The sequence below is a fragment of the Vanacampus margaritifer genome, chromosome 6 (genome assembly GCF_051991255.1).
Source record: "Vanacampus margaritifer isolate UIUO_Vmar chromosome 6, RoL_Vmar_1.0, whole genome shotgun sequence".
Classification (NCBI taxonomy): domain Eukaryota; kingdom Metazoa; phylum Chordata; class Actinopteri; order Syngnathiformes; family Syngnathidae; genus Vanacampus; species Vanacampus margaritifer.
This window is the reverse complement of record NC_135437.1, coordinates 20273563-20293112: the sequence shown is the minus strand read 5'-3', so window position 1 is coordinate 20293112 and position 19550 is coordinate 20273563. Positions and strand designations below refer to the sequence as shown.

Here is a 19550-nt window from a genome sequence, read left to right as displayed (position 1 = left end):
TCTATGCTAAGGGGGAAAAAATCACTCGTTATTACTGAGTTTCAGTAAAATAAAATAAAAACATGAGTGAAAAAAATCAAGTTGTCTGAGATGGACCAATACACATTTTGAGTAGTTTAATACTGTATATGTATACGTTAGAATTTAGTTTTTAGAGAATTACAGGCAAATGGCACGATTCGATGGAATGGCCCATATATGGCTTTTCAAGAAACTAAAAAAATGCAGTATCAATTAAATTCAAAGCAACATATTGTTTGGGTGTTGTATAAGTCTTTAAAATGAAGATTATATAAAAAAGGTAACAATGTATAAACAAATAAGGTTTCCATTTCTTAGAATGTAAACATGTGGGAGTGCTCTGTGAAAATGCAATAAACCAATAAACTTTGGGCTAGACTAGGCTTTGTGTTTTGTTTACTTTGTAAATCAACATTCACTTAATTGTCACAGTTGCATTTTTAATGCTGCACCCAAATGTCAACTTTGTTTCCAGGAAGCAAACATCGAAAGTCCACTTCAGCTAATATAAACCGCCTACAAGTTCAAAAAGTCCAATTAAGTTACATTTTTAACAATAAAAGGTACAGTCGTATGAATTCAGGCACATAAAGAAAAATGTGCAAAAGGTATAAACCTAAACTGGTTCTAATATTACAAAAGTAAATATACACCATGTATAGCCAGTTGACTCATTATATTGCAATGATGAGTTTGAAATGTCTCGACATGAACATATCACAGCTAAAGACCTCATGGTGCGGTCTCCTGTGTTGACTTTTTGCTTCGGTAGTTGGCTGCCACCACCAAGTAGCTGTCGGGCGTCAGGTCCTTGATGTTGAGACCTTTGCCGCCGACGGGGGACGTCTTCCCTTCCACGCGGGAGATTTGGAGCATGCGACATGGGTCGTGCTTGAGCAGGTAGCTCTCGAACGTCTCCCAGCCTCCTCCAACACGCACCATCACGTGCTTGTTGTGCAGCATCTGAGAACAAGTAAGCAGGATTAGGATTCTTGGCAATTTTCTGATTAGGGATTTGGCTTGAAGATGAGCATCACTTTGATGTTGTAAGATGATTGAATTGAGGTAATAACACCGACAGCTAATACAGGGATGATGTGTTAAAGGGGAAGTCAACCTGAAACATTTCTTGACAATGATATGTTATATGTGACTTCACTACTCTAAACATGACATTCTGATTGATATTACATTTGTGGAATATGAGTTATGTAGCAAAATCCAGCCATTTTTATCCATCTCAGGGGGCGGCCATTTTGCCACTTGCTGTCGACTGAAGATGACATCACAGGTGCTCAGGGCTCAGGCAACAACCAATCACAGTTCATCTTTTTTTCTGAAGCTGAGCTGTGATTGGCTGTTACCTGAGACCTGCACAACTGTGATGTCATCTTCAGTCGACAGCAAATGGCAAAATGGCCACCCCGATAGTGATAAAAAAAACTGCCATATTTTTCTGCTTAAAAACGTCATCTTTAAAGGAGACAAAAAGTACCCTCCTTCCATCTTCCTACAAAAATGTCAAATGTACCTCGGCATTCACTACTTACCTGACTTTAACCCACCTCTGTCAATACTACAGAAAACTGCAATTGTAGCAGGTTTTGCTCTGACCAACCAATCAGAAGATGAGAAATTGCTGATGTCATCGAACGCTCACATCATAATTTAGGTTGTGAATGTCAATCATTTTTACTTCAGTTTACCAACGCTTTCTACTTCACTGGTTGTTGTTTCCGCTCCGTTTTTCTTCCAAATTGTGCCCCCTGCCATATCAGGGTACAGTCTCACGCTTGGCTACCATGGCAACGTCGTCGAAGAAATAGAGGCTGAGACAAAAGCATTGCTCAAGGCCTCACTATGGAAGCATTTCACCAACTACCTCATTAAACATACAAGATAGGTTACAAAATGTCCTTCTCAAGATAAAGATCAAACAGGTTATTATGAACACGGTTGATTCCCAACGCTTGCTCAATGGCTCCAAAGTGAGATTGAGATTGTCACCCCAGTCTGAGATATGAGACTTCCTGCCCTGCATGCAACATTTATAAGCCTCTTAAAAGAATCAATCTCGAGCCATTGGCAGGGCGGTGCTTCCAATCAGTGACAGCAGGCCTTCAGGCTTTGTAACCTTTGGATTTAATGGAGCTGCGTGTCGCCCAGGCCTTTCAATCACGCCGCTTTGGGACACAACCCGAGTCCGAGTGACCGGCAGCCCGAGAAGGATGGGGGCCGGGGGCGTATATTTGACAGAAACTCTCACAAACACTAAGGAGGTGCTTGGACTACAGCCACCTCATTTATTCCTCGAGCAGAGAGGGTCTCGCAGGCCTGACCTACACATCATGGCCAACCAACGATTATTTTTGTTTTGTTTTTTTAGTAGAAGCAGCTGCTGGCTGTTCAATTGACAGCATCATTTTGATTGAGGTATCTTGAGTGAGCACTGAGTGACTCACAGAGGTCAAATGATGTAGCTCACACTTTGTTAGCATTAGCGCCACCTGAGCTAGGGTTAGAATAGTTTGGGATTATAGTTAATTTAGATATGGTTTTGATTTTTTTTCTTTACTTGAGTTCATTTTAATTAATTTTTAGAGCAGGTTTGTCTTTTTGAATGAGTTTTTCTTATTTCGACAATCCTTAATTTTAGTTTATTTTTATTAGTTTTTGTATTTTTTTTATGTGGCATATGTTCATGTATGATGAAACGAACGACATTTGCGCTATAATTATAGTTATTTTTTATTAACGTAAGAACGGTAAGCATTTCCGTTTTTATAGTATTTTGTCAGTTTTTATATATAACCTTGACCTGAACACTAATGAGATATTTTAGAAAATCTGCCAATCAAGGATAATAGCTTCCAGATAGATATTCATTTGATGTACTGTACAGTATAGGGAATGTATGGACATGTATAGAAAGGAAACTGCTTTTATTTAACATATTAACTCATTCACTGCCATAAATTCATTTTTTCTAAAATTATAGGTGACAGGCGATTAAAAATTTTCATCGTAATTAGTTGCAAGTTAACTCACGATTAATCACAAATTTTATGTCTGTTCTAAATGTACAATAACAAATTCTAGGTTTTCATACGCTTGTTAAAAAAAAAAGTGGAGAAAAAAATGTTGAACTAATAGAAATAGTTCAAATACATTTTTGACGTTTATAGCCGTCAATGGCAGTGAATGAGTTAAAGTTGCTCTCTGTAACAATTTGGCCCAAAAATATCTTTACAATAGTCTTTTTATTTGCCCATTTATGACTGAAACATCTTCTAATTAGTAGATTAACACCTTAACTGTTCACAATGGGCGCTCCTGTAAGCCTCTAGCAAATAGTTTTCAGATAGAATTTGGGTTAGAATTTCCCACCCTTTGTCTGTGGCTGTCATGTGAGCGTTGTGTAAGAAGAAGGGAAAATGAAATTTCATTTTTCGGCCACAGGTGGCAGTAGCGATTTGGAATTCAATTTTCTGCATCCAGTAGTTTAAATATAGTAATATATTAATGATAAAGATAAAAATTGATCTGGCTGTGAATTGTGAATTTCATTAAGGGTCAAAACCCATCTCTGACTGTGTCAATCCAAGTGGTAATTATAAGCCTTTTTTTTTTTTTTTGCAGCCCTTATATTGAACTCCATTTAATGTTCCAGGTCTACCTAATGTTGTGACCAGTGAGTGTATATCAATATAAGATTTTTAAAAAACAAGATGTTTTGTCTCTGATCTGAGAAGGCAGTTCATGCTACAAGGCTTGGTTAGGACTGCGCCGCCCAACTCAGGCTGTTTTTGCAGGAACTGATGAAGTCTTTTACGTCGCCCAAGACAAACAAAGCAGTCCGGTTGCGATCAATCCAATGCCCTGGGAAAGACAGAAAACATAGTTGGATTTCCTGCATGACATTTCTGTCTGGCCTGAACAAATTCCTTTTCCGTAAAGGATGATGTAGGCATGTTTGTGAAGCCCTGAGAGGCGAGGCAAATTGATTCCAGGCTACAGAAATAAAAACGACTTTACATGTACACTGAGGTGAATAAAGGCAGCGTAGGCTTTTCACCACCTGTCCTTGGTTGCTCAGCAACCAAGCCATCAAGATTAAGGTATTCAGTCATCCAACAGAAAATGATGAAAACGAGCTTACACAACATGTCGTGCTCTTCTCGCTGTAAAGGCTTTTATTAAATAAAGTGGTGTGAGCTTTTTTGTTTCTCTTTTTTTCCAAAGCATAACAGCATCTTTCACTTTAGCTCGGCATGTGATTGTATTACAATTTGATTTGGGGAGCTGCTATGTCATATGCTGACAGTAGAGGACAGCCAAGAGTCAATTCTCTGGAGGTGTGAATCCAGGTTGTGGGTTGCCAAGTAACCACCATCCCAAGGGGACGGACAACACATGAATCGAATCTCTACTAACTGGAGAATGCATCTCCTCTTTCTACACTCATGGAAAGTTGAGTAACATTTCCTGGACGTGTAGATTCTGACGGTCAATGAACGGTACTTGATCAAATGTTTTGAAAGGAATATTTTTGCTCAGCACTTTGCTCTTATTTTGTCTTTATAGCCAATGAGTCACATTATGCTTGGCCGGGGATGGAAATTTGTCCGGATAGCATTTTCAGTCAATGAGAACAGCAGGCTTTTTGCACGATGGATGACTTTCATTCCCGAGTGTGCGTCACTATCAACACAAACTCACTGGCCACAACATTAGGTACACACCAGTACAGATCTAATACAAGAGCCCCAGCAGAAAGCTTGCAGTGAGTGCATCATACTCAAAACACTATCAGAAACAATGACATACATAAAACTAACTGCATTTTTGTATAGTATGGTTTCTATAATTGCAACGTGATGGTGGTGGTATTAACCCATTCACTGCCATTGACGCCTATAAACGTCAAAAAATTATTTAAACTATTTCTATTAGTTTAAAATTTTTTTTCCCACTTTTGTTACCAAAAGTATGAAAACCTAGACATTTTTTTTAATAATCTTTTTTTTTTTTTAAGAAACAAAAAGAATATAAAAAATTAGGGGCGTCAGGTGATTAACATTTTAAATTGTAATTAATCACATGACTTCAATAGTTAACTCACGATTAATCACAAATTTTATATCTGTTCTAAATGTACTATAAAAAAATCCTAGGTTTTCATACTCTTGTTAACAAAAGTGGAAAGAGTTCAAATGAATTTTTGACGTCTATGGCCGTCAATGGCAGTGAATGAGTGGATTAAGTGCCCACTGAAGGCCCAGCTATCAAATGCACGTCCTACACCTCTCATCTGAAAAGTTTGCATTGTTCTATTTGTAAAGGCAGAAGTTTTGAGGTTGGGTGTAGCTAATGTTTCTGTCTTTGTTTTAGTTCCAGTGAATTAAGGCGGAACAATGCATCACATTGAAATAGACATCACAATGTAGTAGAATCTAGTTTTCAAATCGCAAAGGCGAGATCAGGTCATTCGACTGTTAAGCAGTCAGTAAATAAAGCCCGGCAAGGCACTGCGCCTCACTGTAGGCCTTTCACACCATCCTAGCAATAAATGAGAGTTCAAGTTGGACGCCGGACATGAGGGACGAATTAGCTTCATGCTAACAAGGGATGGATTTAAAATGGGCTGAAGAGGAACAATTATCCCGGTTCTGCCGTTGGCCAGGGAACAGCATGTGATCCTAGAGATAAAAGTAAATTATTTTAAACTAAAAAGGAAACCGTTTCAGTGGGTTGATTGATACGCTGCGTCAATGCTACACTCTGTGTTTGAATGAGAACATTGAATGTGGCTTTGTCAACGTATGATGATGATAAAATGCTATTTAAGTGCACAACATCTATGATTTGACATTTTGATAAAACTGGATTTTTCATTTGTTAGACTATATTTTTCAGACAAGAATCAAATGGCGGAAGAAGTGATAAAACCTCAGATTGGTTTGCATTATTGTTGTAATCTGATTCATGATTTGTTCACGCGACAATTGTTTGGTTGTATTTTGTGAAGTGAACACTTAATCGACTGCAAGTCAGTTTTATTAAGTTAACTCAAATTGAAGTACGGTAGATGAGAAAAAACTCTTTCATTTTAATTCATGGTTGATTTGCCTATACTTTAGCGTAAGCCTGGCAAATATAGCCCGAGTTTTTTTTTTTCTTCTAAATCTGATTTATTGCTTGTGTTTGTTTAAAAATACATGGGAAGAGGACCTTGAAAAAATAATCACTATCGCAATTTGAGGAAAAAAAAGATTACTTTTCAAAATCATTCTAATTATTCTAAAATAGTGCTACTATAATTATTTGTAGTGCTTATAAGACACTCTTCCGTCCCTTTTAAAATCAAACGTCTTCTGATGGACGACATCGTGACATATACTCACTCGTATAAAGAGCGTTTTTTCCCCAACGCGGTATCGGCCTTGTGAATGCCTCTCCACGTGGAATTTATTGGGACATCTGCAGGGTGGGTCGTCAGCGATATGTCTTACCTGAAAACCACAAAGACACACGGGTTATAATGTACGTTTGCGTACCGAGGCCACAAGCGCAATTGCTGACTTACAGCATCATCCAGCAGCTTCCCGGTGCTCTTCTTGCTCGAAGTGACTTTGGGAGGAGTTGGCGATGGGGAGGGGGAAGGGGAGGGGGACGATAAGGGCGATGGAGGGAGGGGTTGAACTGGGGATGCGGGCGACGGCGGAGGTAGAGGGGCTTTCTCTTCTTGTTCGATCTCTTTTTCAAGTTTTATAAGGCCAGGGGGCTCCACGTTGTACCTGTGGAGGCAAAGTTTAGTGTCAGTATTATTCATATGGATACATTTATGCTGATGCATCAAAAGATTACATAAGCTGTTTTAAAAAAAAAAAATGCCCTAACAAAATAACGTTATTATTTTTGTAAAGACTGGTGATGGTGAGTGTATATCAAAAGTTAAACAGTACCTGGATGCTATCCGGCCCAACTCTAACAAACAGAGGCAGACTTCGCGAGGCTGCTTGTGAAGAACTTCAAAAAGAAAACAGCGTTAATTTGTGGTAGACGATACGTTATCATAACACGTAACAAGCAGTGAATGAAGATAAATAAAAAAAATTCTAAGGAACACACACACACAATGCTGTATAATGGTCGCTAAAATCAAATGCTAACATGTTCAAACCAAAAATGTTTCCAGGTAGCAATGAGCTAACATGCTAAAGTTTGAGCGCTTGCATTCCAATGCTGCTACCTCCTAAATCCAGTATTAAAAAAAAAAAAATCCATTCCAAGCCGAGTTTATGGTGATAATGATGAAAATATGAATGATAACACAAATATAGAACATAAATATTTCATCAACCAGTGGTCATGATTTTTGCTAATGGACCAGTAGGCTAGCGTTGCATCTTTGAAGCAATTCTGCTCACATGGCAGCTCATGCATTCTTAATCCTCGTAGCGTCACAAACTAAAGAACATGAGCATTGTTTTTAATTGAAGTAGACATTATATTACAGCAGACAAGTGACACAAGGAGTCCAGAGGATGAAAAAAAAAATAGCAAGAAGAAGTGCTAATGAGAATATAGGGAGTAGCCGCTAGCCGCTAAATTCTCCTAAACTGTCATTTTTTCCCCTTTTCATTTCGCATTGTGTCGCAAGTGGACAAACAATTGCATGATGTGATTAAACAAACATGAATACAAATATTCTCGCTTGTACAAGTGTGACCATTGTAATATGACAGGCCACCTCGAACCTATTTCGCTGACTCAAGGCTTTACCAGCAAGAGTGAGGAGCATGGTGGGGTCAAAAAAAGCAAGTTGTCGAAGTGCTCCATTATGAAAGTGACCGGCAGCATAGTTTTTAGGTGTTTTTTTTGCTGACGCGTTACTTTTTCCTTGTCACCAACTATATAATATACCGTTAAGGTGAGCTACCAATCGGGTTTGGGAGCCCACACTATGCCACTGCATGTGGCTCACACCACAACATACATTACACACACTATATCCATGGCACGGTAGCAAACCTGGTGGTGTTGAACTGATAAATTCCTTTCAGTGAAAGAAAGAGGGAAAAAAAGAAAAAGAAAGAAAGAGACAGTTGTCAGCTGCTCAGTGTTACGCGGGTGTTCACTGAGCGGATGGCTCAATAAGTGTGAAACGTGGCCTTCGAAATGGATTCGCATAGCTTGAATTGCTGAACGGTGGTCCAGCGGGCATTTGTGATAAAAATGACGATTACATAAACATTCTTGGAATTTATGATACGTCATGATTCACATGTTTTACTTCTGACTTGATTTCATCACAGATATTGACACAAGATATCCTTGGTTCACAACAGAGGATACTGAGATAACAAGAACTGGAAACAGAACTGTGCCTACTCTTGGCTGAGGAAAACATTTGGATAGCGTTGGCCTACTTTCCTGACACTCTTTTGCCTGTGCTTTTGTTTGTACTGTGAATGCTAAGAGCCAAGAATTCACACTAATGTTAGTGTGCATGCTAGAAAATGCTCTTTTTTTAAATACTATTTAATTTTTTTTTAATGGCATGTGCTTGACAGCATAGCCATTTCTTCCCGAGCACATACCTCCACCAAGGCCAAAGAAAGGTGAGATGTTTTTATTTTAGTTTCAGTAATTCTGTTTGGTGGTTTATATGTTCAATAACCAAACAAACAAAATGGCGACAAGAGTGCGGCCGATACGATACTGGTAACAGCTGCTGTCACGTGTACCTTGAAATAAGGCCAAGTATCGGTACTCACCAATCCTTAATACAAATAAATAAAAACTAACAAATCCACTCTAAAAATGATCTCATTCAATGCCATTGACGGCTATAGACGTCAAATAATCATTTTAAGTATTTCTATTAGTTTAAAATGTTTTCCCACTTTTGTTAACAAGAGTATGAAAACTTGGAAATTTTGTTTTATTGTACATTTACAACAGATATAAAATGTGTGATTAATCGTGAGCTAACTAGTGAAGTCATGCGATTAATTACAATTACAAATTTTAATCGCCTGTCGCCCCTAATTTTTAATATATTTTTTTTTATGAATCTATGGCAGTGAATGAGTTAATTAAAATGAACTGAATCTGAAAAAAAAAATCCAAACAAAATAAACTATGAGGAAAAATAAAAAACTATTAACCCGGATCATGGTAGCAAAAAAATAAAAAAATAAAAATAATAATAATAAAAAAACTCACGCCCCTGCCAAAAAACACAAAAAAATCAATAATGCCATTTTACAATGCCGCCACAGAAGTCATATTTTAGTGTTTCATTCTGAGGTGACGTATCATTTTATTTACAGCACTTTTTTGGCCTTTCTGCCTGGCAACAGTGCATCGCAGGCAGCAATCACATTCCATTTCAGTACAATTTTAAGTGTTTAATTTGAGAAACATTTATTACATGATTTCTGTTCCCTGTGTTATTATCGCCACATGACGCTGGTGATTTCCACAGCTCAGGACAAGTACAAACAAATCCATTAAAGCATCCACTCACCTAAACCCTCAGACTCAAACAAACACGTTTCCCCCACTCCAACCTCACGACACCAAGACAGAAAGTTGGCTGTGTTGTCCCGGGCAAAGAAAGAGCCAGACGGCGCAGTACGCCGGCATGGGATCCTCCGGTAAGGGATAACCTGGTTGAGATAAAAAGGTGATCAGAAAATCTGGATCAAAATCATTCGTGAATAGGTGCATGTAAAACCCACAGCACATGGAATTCTAGCAAAACTTTTCTCACCACCATTTCCTTCTCTATTTGCTAACAGGCTCTTGTTTCAGCCCAGGATGGGGGACCTTTTTGCACACAGATCAATATGGTAGATGGCGGGTCAGAATAGTGGCTGCTACTTTACCAGGCTTACGATGATTGGAGATCAGATGACATGCTCAGGGCCCGCAGCCCCCACCTGGTCTCTATGGGGAGATTTATGCGCCGTACTGTGGTTTTATACAGGATATGTGCGTCTGTGCTATGAGAAAAGGTGCGATGACATCATGCTGGAAATATGCAGTCTTTGTGGGTATTTTTCTTTTCTGTCCAAGCTCTCATTGGGCTGTTTTTTGTCTGGAGGTCTTTACTGTCCATGTCAATGTCCAATTGCTTTTCTGGAAAAATAAATGTGGCCACAATTTCATTTGATGTGTGAGATAGCAATCTGTGTTTTTCTTTGTGCTGTGGCTTTTCCACACCTTTGCTGATGACTTTAAAATGCCTTTGAGTGATGTACATTTTTGACTCGTCTTCATTAGTCGGAAAAAAACCCCATACCGATTTAGTCCCAGTTATTGTTTATTAATGAGGGTTTTAGTCCGGTGGAAAATGTGCGATGACAAAATTATTTTTGTTTACTTTTGGTAGACGCAATTAACATTAGAATGAATTCACATGTATTGCAGAACATATGGTGTTCCACAGGGTTTGATTCTGAGGCCCCTGCTTTTTTTTTTTTTTTTTTTTTTTTTACAGTATCTGCTGCCCCTTTGTTGCTTCTTAAGAAAACAGCAGTGGTTGTTTTAAAGTGCTCTATAAATATAGAGTTGAGTGATGGGAGTCAGCGTCCTAACTGTAAAATTTGCAATGACTAGTTGAGCAACTCTAGTCCAGCACAACTAGCTATCTAGCAAAACTAAAAGAACATTTCCTAGAAATGGGGAATAAAAGAACACAAGGCTTTCTGAATTCAAGGTTAAAAGAGACAGATTGGATGAAAAGGCTCACAAGTAAACTCTTACATCCATGTCTTGAATTTGAAAATTATTTATTAATTAATTAATTAATTATTTAATTTTTTTTTCAATAATAAAAGGGTTCAATTGATGTATTTAATCAAATGACAAAAGCAGAAAATACAGTTCCTTCCACTGACTGCATTCTTATCCATATTTCCCGTAAAATCGAACAAGTTCTTACTCCTTGTGTTGTGTGTTTGCTGGAGCTCGGACCTGCTGCATATTCTCAACACTTCTGCCTTCACATCTGTATATACTCAACTTTCAGCCCCCGAGACAGCAATAAAATTCACAAGATAATGATGTGGTTGTATTGAGCGTACCCCATGGTGGTAATATGACGGGAAAGACATATCATCCTTCTGTTCCATGATATGGAAGCAAGACACATGGGGATGGTGGCGAGACAGCAGCCACAAAAGAGTGCTTTATCATTGGTCTCTGCTGGAATCACTTAGTCCCACAAAACATAAGAGTATAGCATCTTGAACACAGATGGACATTTGCTTAATTGTGGTGAATGATTACATTAAGAGCTGATGAAGCATGCAACCTGAAGAGTGTCATGCACATCGTTTGATGTCATTGATTCTCCATTTCTTATTGCTCTCAGTGTGACAGTATTAAAGGGGAAGTCAACCCCCCCAAATTCTTGACAATTATATTTTCGATGCAGCCCTACTAGTCTAAACTTAATATTGGGTTTGTGGAATATAAGTTAAGCAGCAAAATCCAGCAGTTTTTATCAATATCAGAAGGCGGCCATTTTGCCACTAGCTGTCGAGTGGTAACAACCAAATCACAGCTCAGATTCAGAAAAAAGGTGAGCTGTGATTGGCCGTTGCCTGAGCCCTGAGCAACTGTGATGCCATCTTCAGTTGACAGCAATTGGCAAAATGGCCGCCCCCTGCGCTGGATAAAAAAAAAAAAACTCTGGATTTTGCTTCATAACTCATATTCCACAAATGTAATATTAATCAGAATGTCATGTTTGCACTAGTGAGGTCACATATGACATTGTCAAGAAATGTTTAACGTTGACTCACTATGATATAGCATGTTCCCTTGTACAGCAACATAATACACACTTTTGCGATCAACTTTTTACTTTATGAAGGTCGTCTATCAAGACCATCTTAGAATGTGCCTGCTGTCCTTTCTGAGTCTCCCATGAGATCAATAGCATCTCTATAGCAGGAGCTTCTGTGGTCCCACGCTCTTGACCTCAAGCATTTCCTCACATCTGTGCTGGGATCAGGAGACCCACCGTCATCAGAACAACCCCGACCCACTGCAAACATCAACAACTCGCACTAAAGCGCCTACAAAGGAGTCTTGTGCTTCCCATTTGCCCTCTAAACAGAAACTCGAGCTGATCATTTTTGCTCCCTCAGACAAAAGCATGCAATCACTCTAGCGAGACATGTCTACACAAATATCACAAATGACTGACATGCATCAGTCTTTTATATCATTCATCTTGGATGGTATTAATTTTGCGTCTACAATGTAGACAGGTTTGCCTCATGTCAAATTGTCCCTTTCAAAATTGTCATGGACCAGTGGAAAATCATATGATTTGGAAATCAAGTTTGTCCGTGCTGTGATCCAAATGCATTTGTGTATGAATGAACTCAGTTCATTAATAAAATGTGGCAGTGTTTAAGAAAGTAAATATGGTCCTGTGTGTAGGGGCTCATGCTCACCTCAGATTGATTGAGGCGGTAGGAAATAGAAATATTTTCAGGAAATGAGACAACGCTTCCCTCCAGCTCATTTCATGCAGATGGAGAGTTGCAGACGTCTACTACAGATGATGTCACGTCATTGCCACGCGTAACAAATGAACCGTCTGCATGGCTGAATTACTTCTATCACCACAAATGTCCACTTTATAGCTTCATGTTTCAAGTGGGATTAAATTAAAGTCAAATATAAAAGTAACCCCGTTTCTCTAAACAACTTTGCACGGATGTCTCCCGAGCACCCTCCCCCAGCCATGCAGGGCACATATTTGATGACGTCTAGGTCAAGGGTCAACAACCTTTCCTGTCAAAAGAGACATTTTAGGCCAAATAAATAAACAAATCTATGGAGATTTGTATGGAGCTGCAAAGCATTCACAAGATTGTGATGAAAAAACATTATGTTAGTGTTAGTCTAAAGTACTGAGGCCCAAGAGCTAATTAGCCTCACACCATAACACAAAAATATGTTTTGTAATTTTTCATACATTTTTAGACTTTTCTGACTTTCTGTTAAATTTCTGACATTATTGGCAATTTTATAGACCTATTATGGTCATTTTCTGCCTCTCTTCATCTTCCTCTTTTTGACATTTTATGGCTATTTTCTGACATTTTTTTCCTGCCTTCTTTGCCAGATATTTTCTGACATTTTTGGCAATTTTGTGGACACTATATGGTAATTTTCGGGATTTTTCTTTTGTTTTTAAACATTTTATATTTATTAATAGATTTCTACATTTATTTATTACTTTATGCTTTTTAAAAAAAATGTCTGCCTTTAATAATAACAATAACACATTTTGTTTTTGTTTTGGCAATTCCAAAAATATTTTATTATTTATTTTCTTCCTTTCTTTGCGTTTTGGATATTTTAGGTAACTTTTTGAACATTTTCTTTTCTGCCTTTTTTATTCAATTCTCAGACTTTTTTTTTTTCCAATTTCATGGACATTTTACGGTAAATTTCTGCTTTTCCTCTTCCCTTTTGGACATTTTTAGGTCATTATTAAAAAAAACTTTCTTAATCTTTTTCTGGCAACTTAAACATTTTGATTCTATATTTAATTATTTATTTTTTTCAAGTCAAAATCATTAATTCAGTTGAAGAATATTGTATCTTAATAAATATAAATAAATATTTAAATAAAAATAATTACTTTTTTTTTTTATTGATTTTTTTTAAAGAGATCCACGGGAGCCACTGCAGGAGAGGGACTAAAGAGCTACATGTGGCTCCAGAGCTGCAGGTTTCAGACCCCTGGTCTAGGTCAAATGTGTACGGATAAGCACAACTTGAGCGTTCATACTTCAGACACATCTGATACCTATCAAATGTATATCCACATACAAAAGAGGCCCATGTCAGATTTGAAAAAAAAAGTCTAAATTGTACTGTTCATATTCACATTGCATGGGAAGAAATTGAATTAAAAGAAAAATCTGATACATGTTGCATATGGGAAGAAAAAAAAAAGTCGGAACTGACCTGCAGTGTAGAAGCTTCTATTGATCTAGAGTGAAGCTTAATAGTAGCATATATCTGTCTTTGGACTTATGGGAGTCAATAAAACCAGACTGCTATTGCCTTGAAGCAATCTGTCTTTAATCAATTAAAAAAGGGAGTGCTAACTTATGATGTTGTGGGGAGGTTTAATTTGTCTCTAAACGAATAGCAACAGGTTTGTAATGTAGACAAAAAAAAGCATCACAAATCTAGATTTGAACAAAATGACTTGGTTTATGAGTGATTCTAATCTTGTTGTCTCCTGTCTCAGTCAGGTCTTTAACCTCTCTTTAGCGTAGTCATTATCATACCGCAAACCGCATGAATGTAATAGTGACAGTCCCCAGTTTTTTTTTGACTACCTTTCTGTTGTTGACAGCAGGCCGGACTCCACAATTTTGCCTGAACTTCTCCTGCAGCGTCTCAGCCAGCTGGCACAGGAGGAAGCCGTTGTCTAAGCGCTCCATGAAGCTCTGAGCCGTGATTTCCAGGCCTGATCAGGGGACGCATAAATTAGAATACAGGGAGAATCAAGCACAGGAAATTCATCGTAAGAATGTGAATAGATACGAAATATCCAGTCTACACCCAGTGGAAGTAGACAGTGATGCAAGAAACAACTCTGGAGACGACACGCCTGGTTGAACCTGGCTTGTGCAGTTCTGCAAATGTTACAACTTATAAAAAGTGCTTCGTTACGAGGGCGGCATAATGAAAGCAAAGCGGAAACGTGTACCTGCACAGTTAACCTAATTATGCAGATTGGCAATCAAAATGGGATGTCCAATTAACTGACTTCCAGAGGTTCATTCTTTCTCAGTGAGATCATCGTGAAATAGGAGGTGGTGGCAAGGGGGGTGTCTGTGGAAAGAAACCCGAGATTTTTTTTTTTTTCATCCCTTTCTGCTTCTTATAGCAGGAGGGGTCTGGGGGGGGTTCACAGCATTTAATGAGTTCCAAATGTTGTATTGCGCCCAGAAATGGCGATTGCAATCTTGAGAAATACTCAGTGAGCTCCCGACTTACAGAATACGCACATGCTCCCTTCAACTCCTGCTGCGTGAGGACAATTTATTCCAGAGAGACTTAGAAGAAGTATTTCATTTTGGCTCCTCGGTCCTATAAATGCCTCTGCCTCCCATCACCACATGACTCATCAATACAACCGAGTGTCCTCCTCCCACTCAAACGGTAGACTTTTTCCATACTTCTCCTCCCACCTAAACTCTGCTTAGCATAACAGCCCCTTCAGGAGCTTTGCATGTGCTCAACCCCGAGAAGAGAGATTAAACTAATAGCATTGTTTATATCATGGTAACGCTAACGACTGCTTCTAGCCCAGCTGGCTACAATGCACCTGCAGAGATAGATGTTCACATGTCCATAGGCTAAGGCTAAGGCTAAGGCTAAGGCTAAGGCTAAGGCTGGCTATCTATCGCCCAAATTTTCAGGAACTTTGATGTCAGCATAACAACTTTTGCTTTTACGTTCCGGATACTGAGGTTCTTCGCAGTCTTTCCAAATGTACGCTTACATACTACTGAGTAATGCTCCATATAATTTGGACAGCAATTAATTGTTTCAAGTCTCACATAATTAGGGATAGACCGATAATCGGCCTGGCGCCGATATTGGGCATTTTGACGACTATCAGGTTTTTTTTGAATAAAGGTCAATCTGATACAATTTTAAACTCAGGGAACTATTTATTGAAATTTTCAGTTAACTTTATAGGAGATGCTGCTGACCCTGGAAACCTTCTGAACCTTTTGTTTTTGTTCAACATTAAAACAAAGAAATATGAAAGTTTTAAGTATTTTGGGGGGCGGGGGGGGGGTATTGTAGAAAACTATATGGAGTCATGGTATTTACTTGTTTAAGTTTCCATTCAGCTTTTTAAGACGTACTGATAACCTTTTTTCTTTGAAATGTAAAACAAAGTCTAAAATGTTAAATTGAAATCAAAATGTGTTCACTAAACATGCTTTAAGACATTACAACAAAGTTAAGATTGTCATTTTTATTTACAAAATTTTTGACGCCAATATTTCCCCCCCACACTTTTTTACTGAAAATGGCTATCGGCTTCAAATATCGGTCATCGGCTTCCTTGACTACTAATAATCCGCATCGGTATCGGCCCTGAAAAACCCATATCAGTCCATCTCGACATATAATACACAAACTCGGCTGACTTACTTTTTCTCAAGTCGTATTTTTTACTACACGCACATACCTGATTTAAATCAAATTACAGCTACTATGTTATTCATGCATTTGTTTTGTCAGTGCATTTCTGTTTAACAAGAGCGCACGTAGTGATTTATTGGACAATAGTAAGCCTGCTGCCTCTCTTCCACTCCTCCTCACCACTGGCGCTGCATTATCCCTGAGCCATAATGATGCCCATTATTCAATTAAGGCCAATCTATAGGCGATTATGTCAAGACTGGTGGTTCAGCTTGTCTTCAATTTACAGTAATGCACCTGGAAGAGTTGATTTCAAGGGTTTTGAGGATGAGCTATTTTCAAGTCAATGCTCGCATTTCCACATGGTAACCTGATATGTACTCACCGAGCATATTAGTGAGCCAGAGGGCGAGGTCTTCCTTCATAGGCAACAAGCTGGCTTCATGTCGACTGGCCAGCCACTGGTGGTACTGCTGCACGTCTGTCAGGCCGGGGCTGCTTGGATGTTTGGGACTAAGGGAGCTGCACATGGTTCCCTATGGATCACCTGAGGAAGTGAGAGACAGAAGACAACAAGCATGAAGGTCTGGAAAGGAAACTTTCAGAGGGACAAGTTCTTATGTATGCAATAGGATACATTTTATTATATTGATTTATTATTATAACGCTTTGTTCTGACACTTGAGACAGTGAGTGTCAACTGGATCTCATTAGATTGTTTCTCACTCTGTTTCATCTATCCTTCCTTCTTTTCCTCAGTCTTTCCTTTGGTCTCTTGAGGTCTCCCTAATTTTTTGGAATTTATAGGTTTCTGGGGTTGGTGAAAGATTCTGGTTGGTAACCCGGTGGGTAGTAGGTGATGTCTGGTCGGCGCTGGATTTCACTTTTCTTTCTTTTCTTTGATCCTTCCTCGGGTCTCCTGACAACTTCACGACTCTAGCTGGATTCTGAAGTATTCGGTTTAGGTGAACGGTATGGGATTTGTAATAGGTTTTGGTTGAATTAATGAGCGCACACACACACCCGCACATACGCATAAAAAAAAGAAAAAGAACAAAAAAGAGAGAGAGCAATGATGATGACATGTCGAATCAGTAGGATTACCGAATGAACAATACTGAGCTCTCTCCCAAAAAAAAAAAAAAAGTCTAATGAGATGGCCAGTAAGTACGTGTGTGCGTACTATTTTCGTGGCAACAATGTTCATTCTCCAAAATATGTGTGATATAAAGCAAAACTGAACAACGAGGTTTTAACATGTGATTTGTGTGCGGGAAGTTGTGTTTTAACAGCTGACATTCCTGCCTGTAATTCCCACAAGGAACAGAGGTGCCTTGAACGCAAACTAGAGCAGAAAGATGTTGTCCTATGTACATGTGATGACATCAATGGATGACAGATAAGAAGCACGCCAATACAGCTGGACTTCTTTTGCACAGACATCGAGGGGGGGGGGGGGGGGGCGTCTTCAGTCAAGTCCATCGTGTGTAGTTTAAGTTGCTTTAGCAGACTCAACAAGGCAGCAGGCCTTATTAATGCAGCATGGCGAGGGACTGCACTTGCCATCAATATTCAAAGCCATATTTAACTACTCCTCAGCGCCTGTAATGTAATTTCATTGACTAAACATGGCCTTCCAATATCCAGCTTTGCCAAGTGTTGGAAATCTTTTGCATTTTATTCCACAGACGCAAGTTGGGAATTCCAACACTAGGAGGAAGTAACGCGGCTGTGCAGACATGATGACATACTGAGCATGATTTATTGAAGAACAACACATCTAAGGATTTGTGGAATCATCAAATGTTCGTATTTGATTTTGGAATATTTTTTCATAGTTTCCCATACAGTACTTTGACTACTGGGGTGTCAAAAGTCTTTGCCCCAAATTGCTATAGAGCAGGGGTCTGCAACCTGTGGCTCTTTAGTCCCTCTCCTGTGGAAAAAAATAGTGAAAATTAATATTTATTTACATATTTGTATTTCTTAGATAAAATATTCTTCAAATTAATTAATGATTTAGATTTTTAAAAATTAATAATTAAATATTCCCCCAAAATTTTCAAAAAAATATGAAAATATATATAAATGACCTAATAATGTCGAAAAAGTGATCATAAAATGTCCAAAAGTGAAGAGGAAAAGCTTAAATTTACCATAAAATGTCCATGAAATTGCCAAAAATATCAGAGAATTGAATAAAAAAAAAGGCAGAAAATAAAATGTCCAAAAAACAAAACAAAGGCAGAAAATTATGATGAATTGCCAAATAAGTCAGGAAATGTATTCAAAAACGAGAAAGGCAAAAAACAAATGTTCAATAGGTAACTATAAAATGTCAAAAAAAGGAAGAGGCAGAAAAATGACCATAATATATCCCTAAAAGAAAAAGAAAAAAAAAGTCTGAAATCATACACACACAAAACAAAAACGGTACAAGTTAATAAATGTCAAAGTATTGGATACTGCGTAATACATATTTTTGTGTTGTTTGTGGTGCAGCTCCAAATAGCTCTTGGGCCCTCAGTACTAATACATTGTTTTCATATAAAAATCTATACATTACTCTCCTTTATATTGTTGTTGACGTCAGCCGTAGTCAATGCAGAATGAGATTTACTAGCGTTGACTCAAATATAACACGTATCAGCCCTCATGGTAGGCAAATAGCCTCCTCGTATGCAAAAATCCAGAGGAGCTTTTTCAAACAAGGAATGTAAGCCTCCCTCCATATATGTTCTAAGAATGCATCCAAGGACTCCCTCTGGACTTGGATGACACAGAATCGTACTATGGACATCTCAACGATGACATGCCGCCAAGGTCATGTTTTCTTCCTGGAGACAAGCGCACCTTGGACTGCCTCCTACATCCTAAACTCAGAAGGCGGTCAGGAGCAGCACACAGGTGTGACATTCCCACCAGCACGATGAGCAGACTGGCAGACAGAATGGGGGCAGAGGGACAAGTTCTCATGTCTCACAGCTTCATTCAAACAAGACCATTGTAAGCCAGTCTGGTTGGTTTAGCATTGGTTAGCGTCTCAATCAGTGGGGCAAGTTAAAATTCAGCAGCAATTATTACATATGCTACATATTAGTGCTGTCAATGTTGAATATTTTTCGAATCGATTAATCGGATTCATTTTAATTTTGTATTAAAAAAAACATTTTCATTGGTGGTTATTTTATCATTCATCATTATCATATTCCTATGTAGTTATTTGGAAAAGGGGGGATAGATGTTGTACTATGTTACTAGTTGGGTCGTTGTTTTCCAAAGTAAAAACAGATGTTTGCAAATGTCTTATTTTG

At 38.4% G+C, this 19550-nt stretch overlaps 1 protein-coding gene across 3 annotated transcripts in view; it reads right to left on the bottom strand.

Moving 5' to 3' along the window:
* Nucleotides 1-444: 444 nt before the first annotated feature.
* The window catches only part of gas2a (growth arrest-specific 2a), a 23300-nt gene continuing 4194 nt past the window's right edge, over nt 445-19550 (bottom strand). For 2 of the 3 annotated variants that reach the window (XM_077567958.1, XM_077567959.1), the window contains 7 exons: nt 16622-16783; nt 14409-14539; nt 9557-9698; nt 6987-7050; nt 6608-6818; nt 6426-6533; nt 445-984 (listed from right to left, as the gene is read on the bottom strand). In XM_077567958.1, coding sequence (XP_077424084.1) covers nt 754-984; nt 6426-6533; nt 6608-6818; nt 6987-7050; nt 9557-9698; nt 14409-14539; nt 16622-16766 — 1032 coding nt within the window. In that variant the 5' untranslated portion in view covers nt 16767-16783 and the 3' untranslated portion in view covers nt 445-753. Of the gene's footprint in view, nt 985-1429; nt 3901-6425; nt 6534-6607; nt 6819-6986; nt 7051-9556; nt 9699-14408; nt 14540-16621; nt 16784-19550 lie in introns of those variants that run through there. The other variant, XM_077567960.1, reaches the window with a different exon arrangement.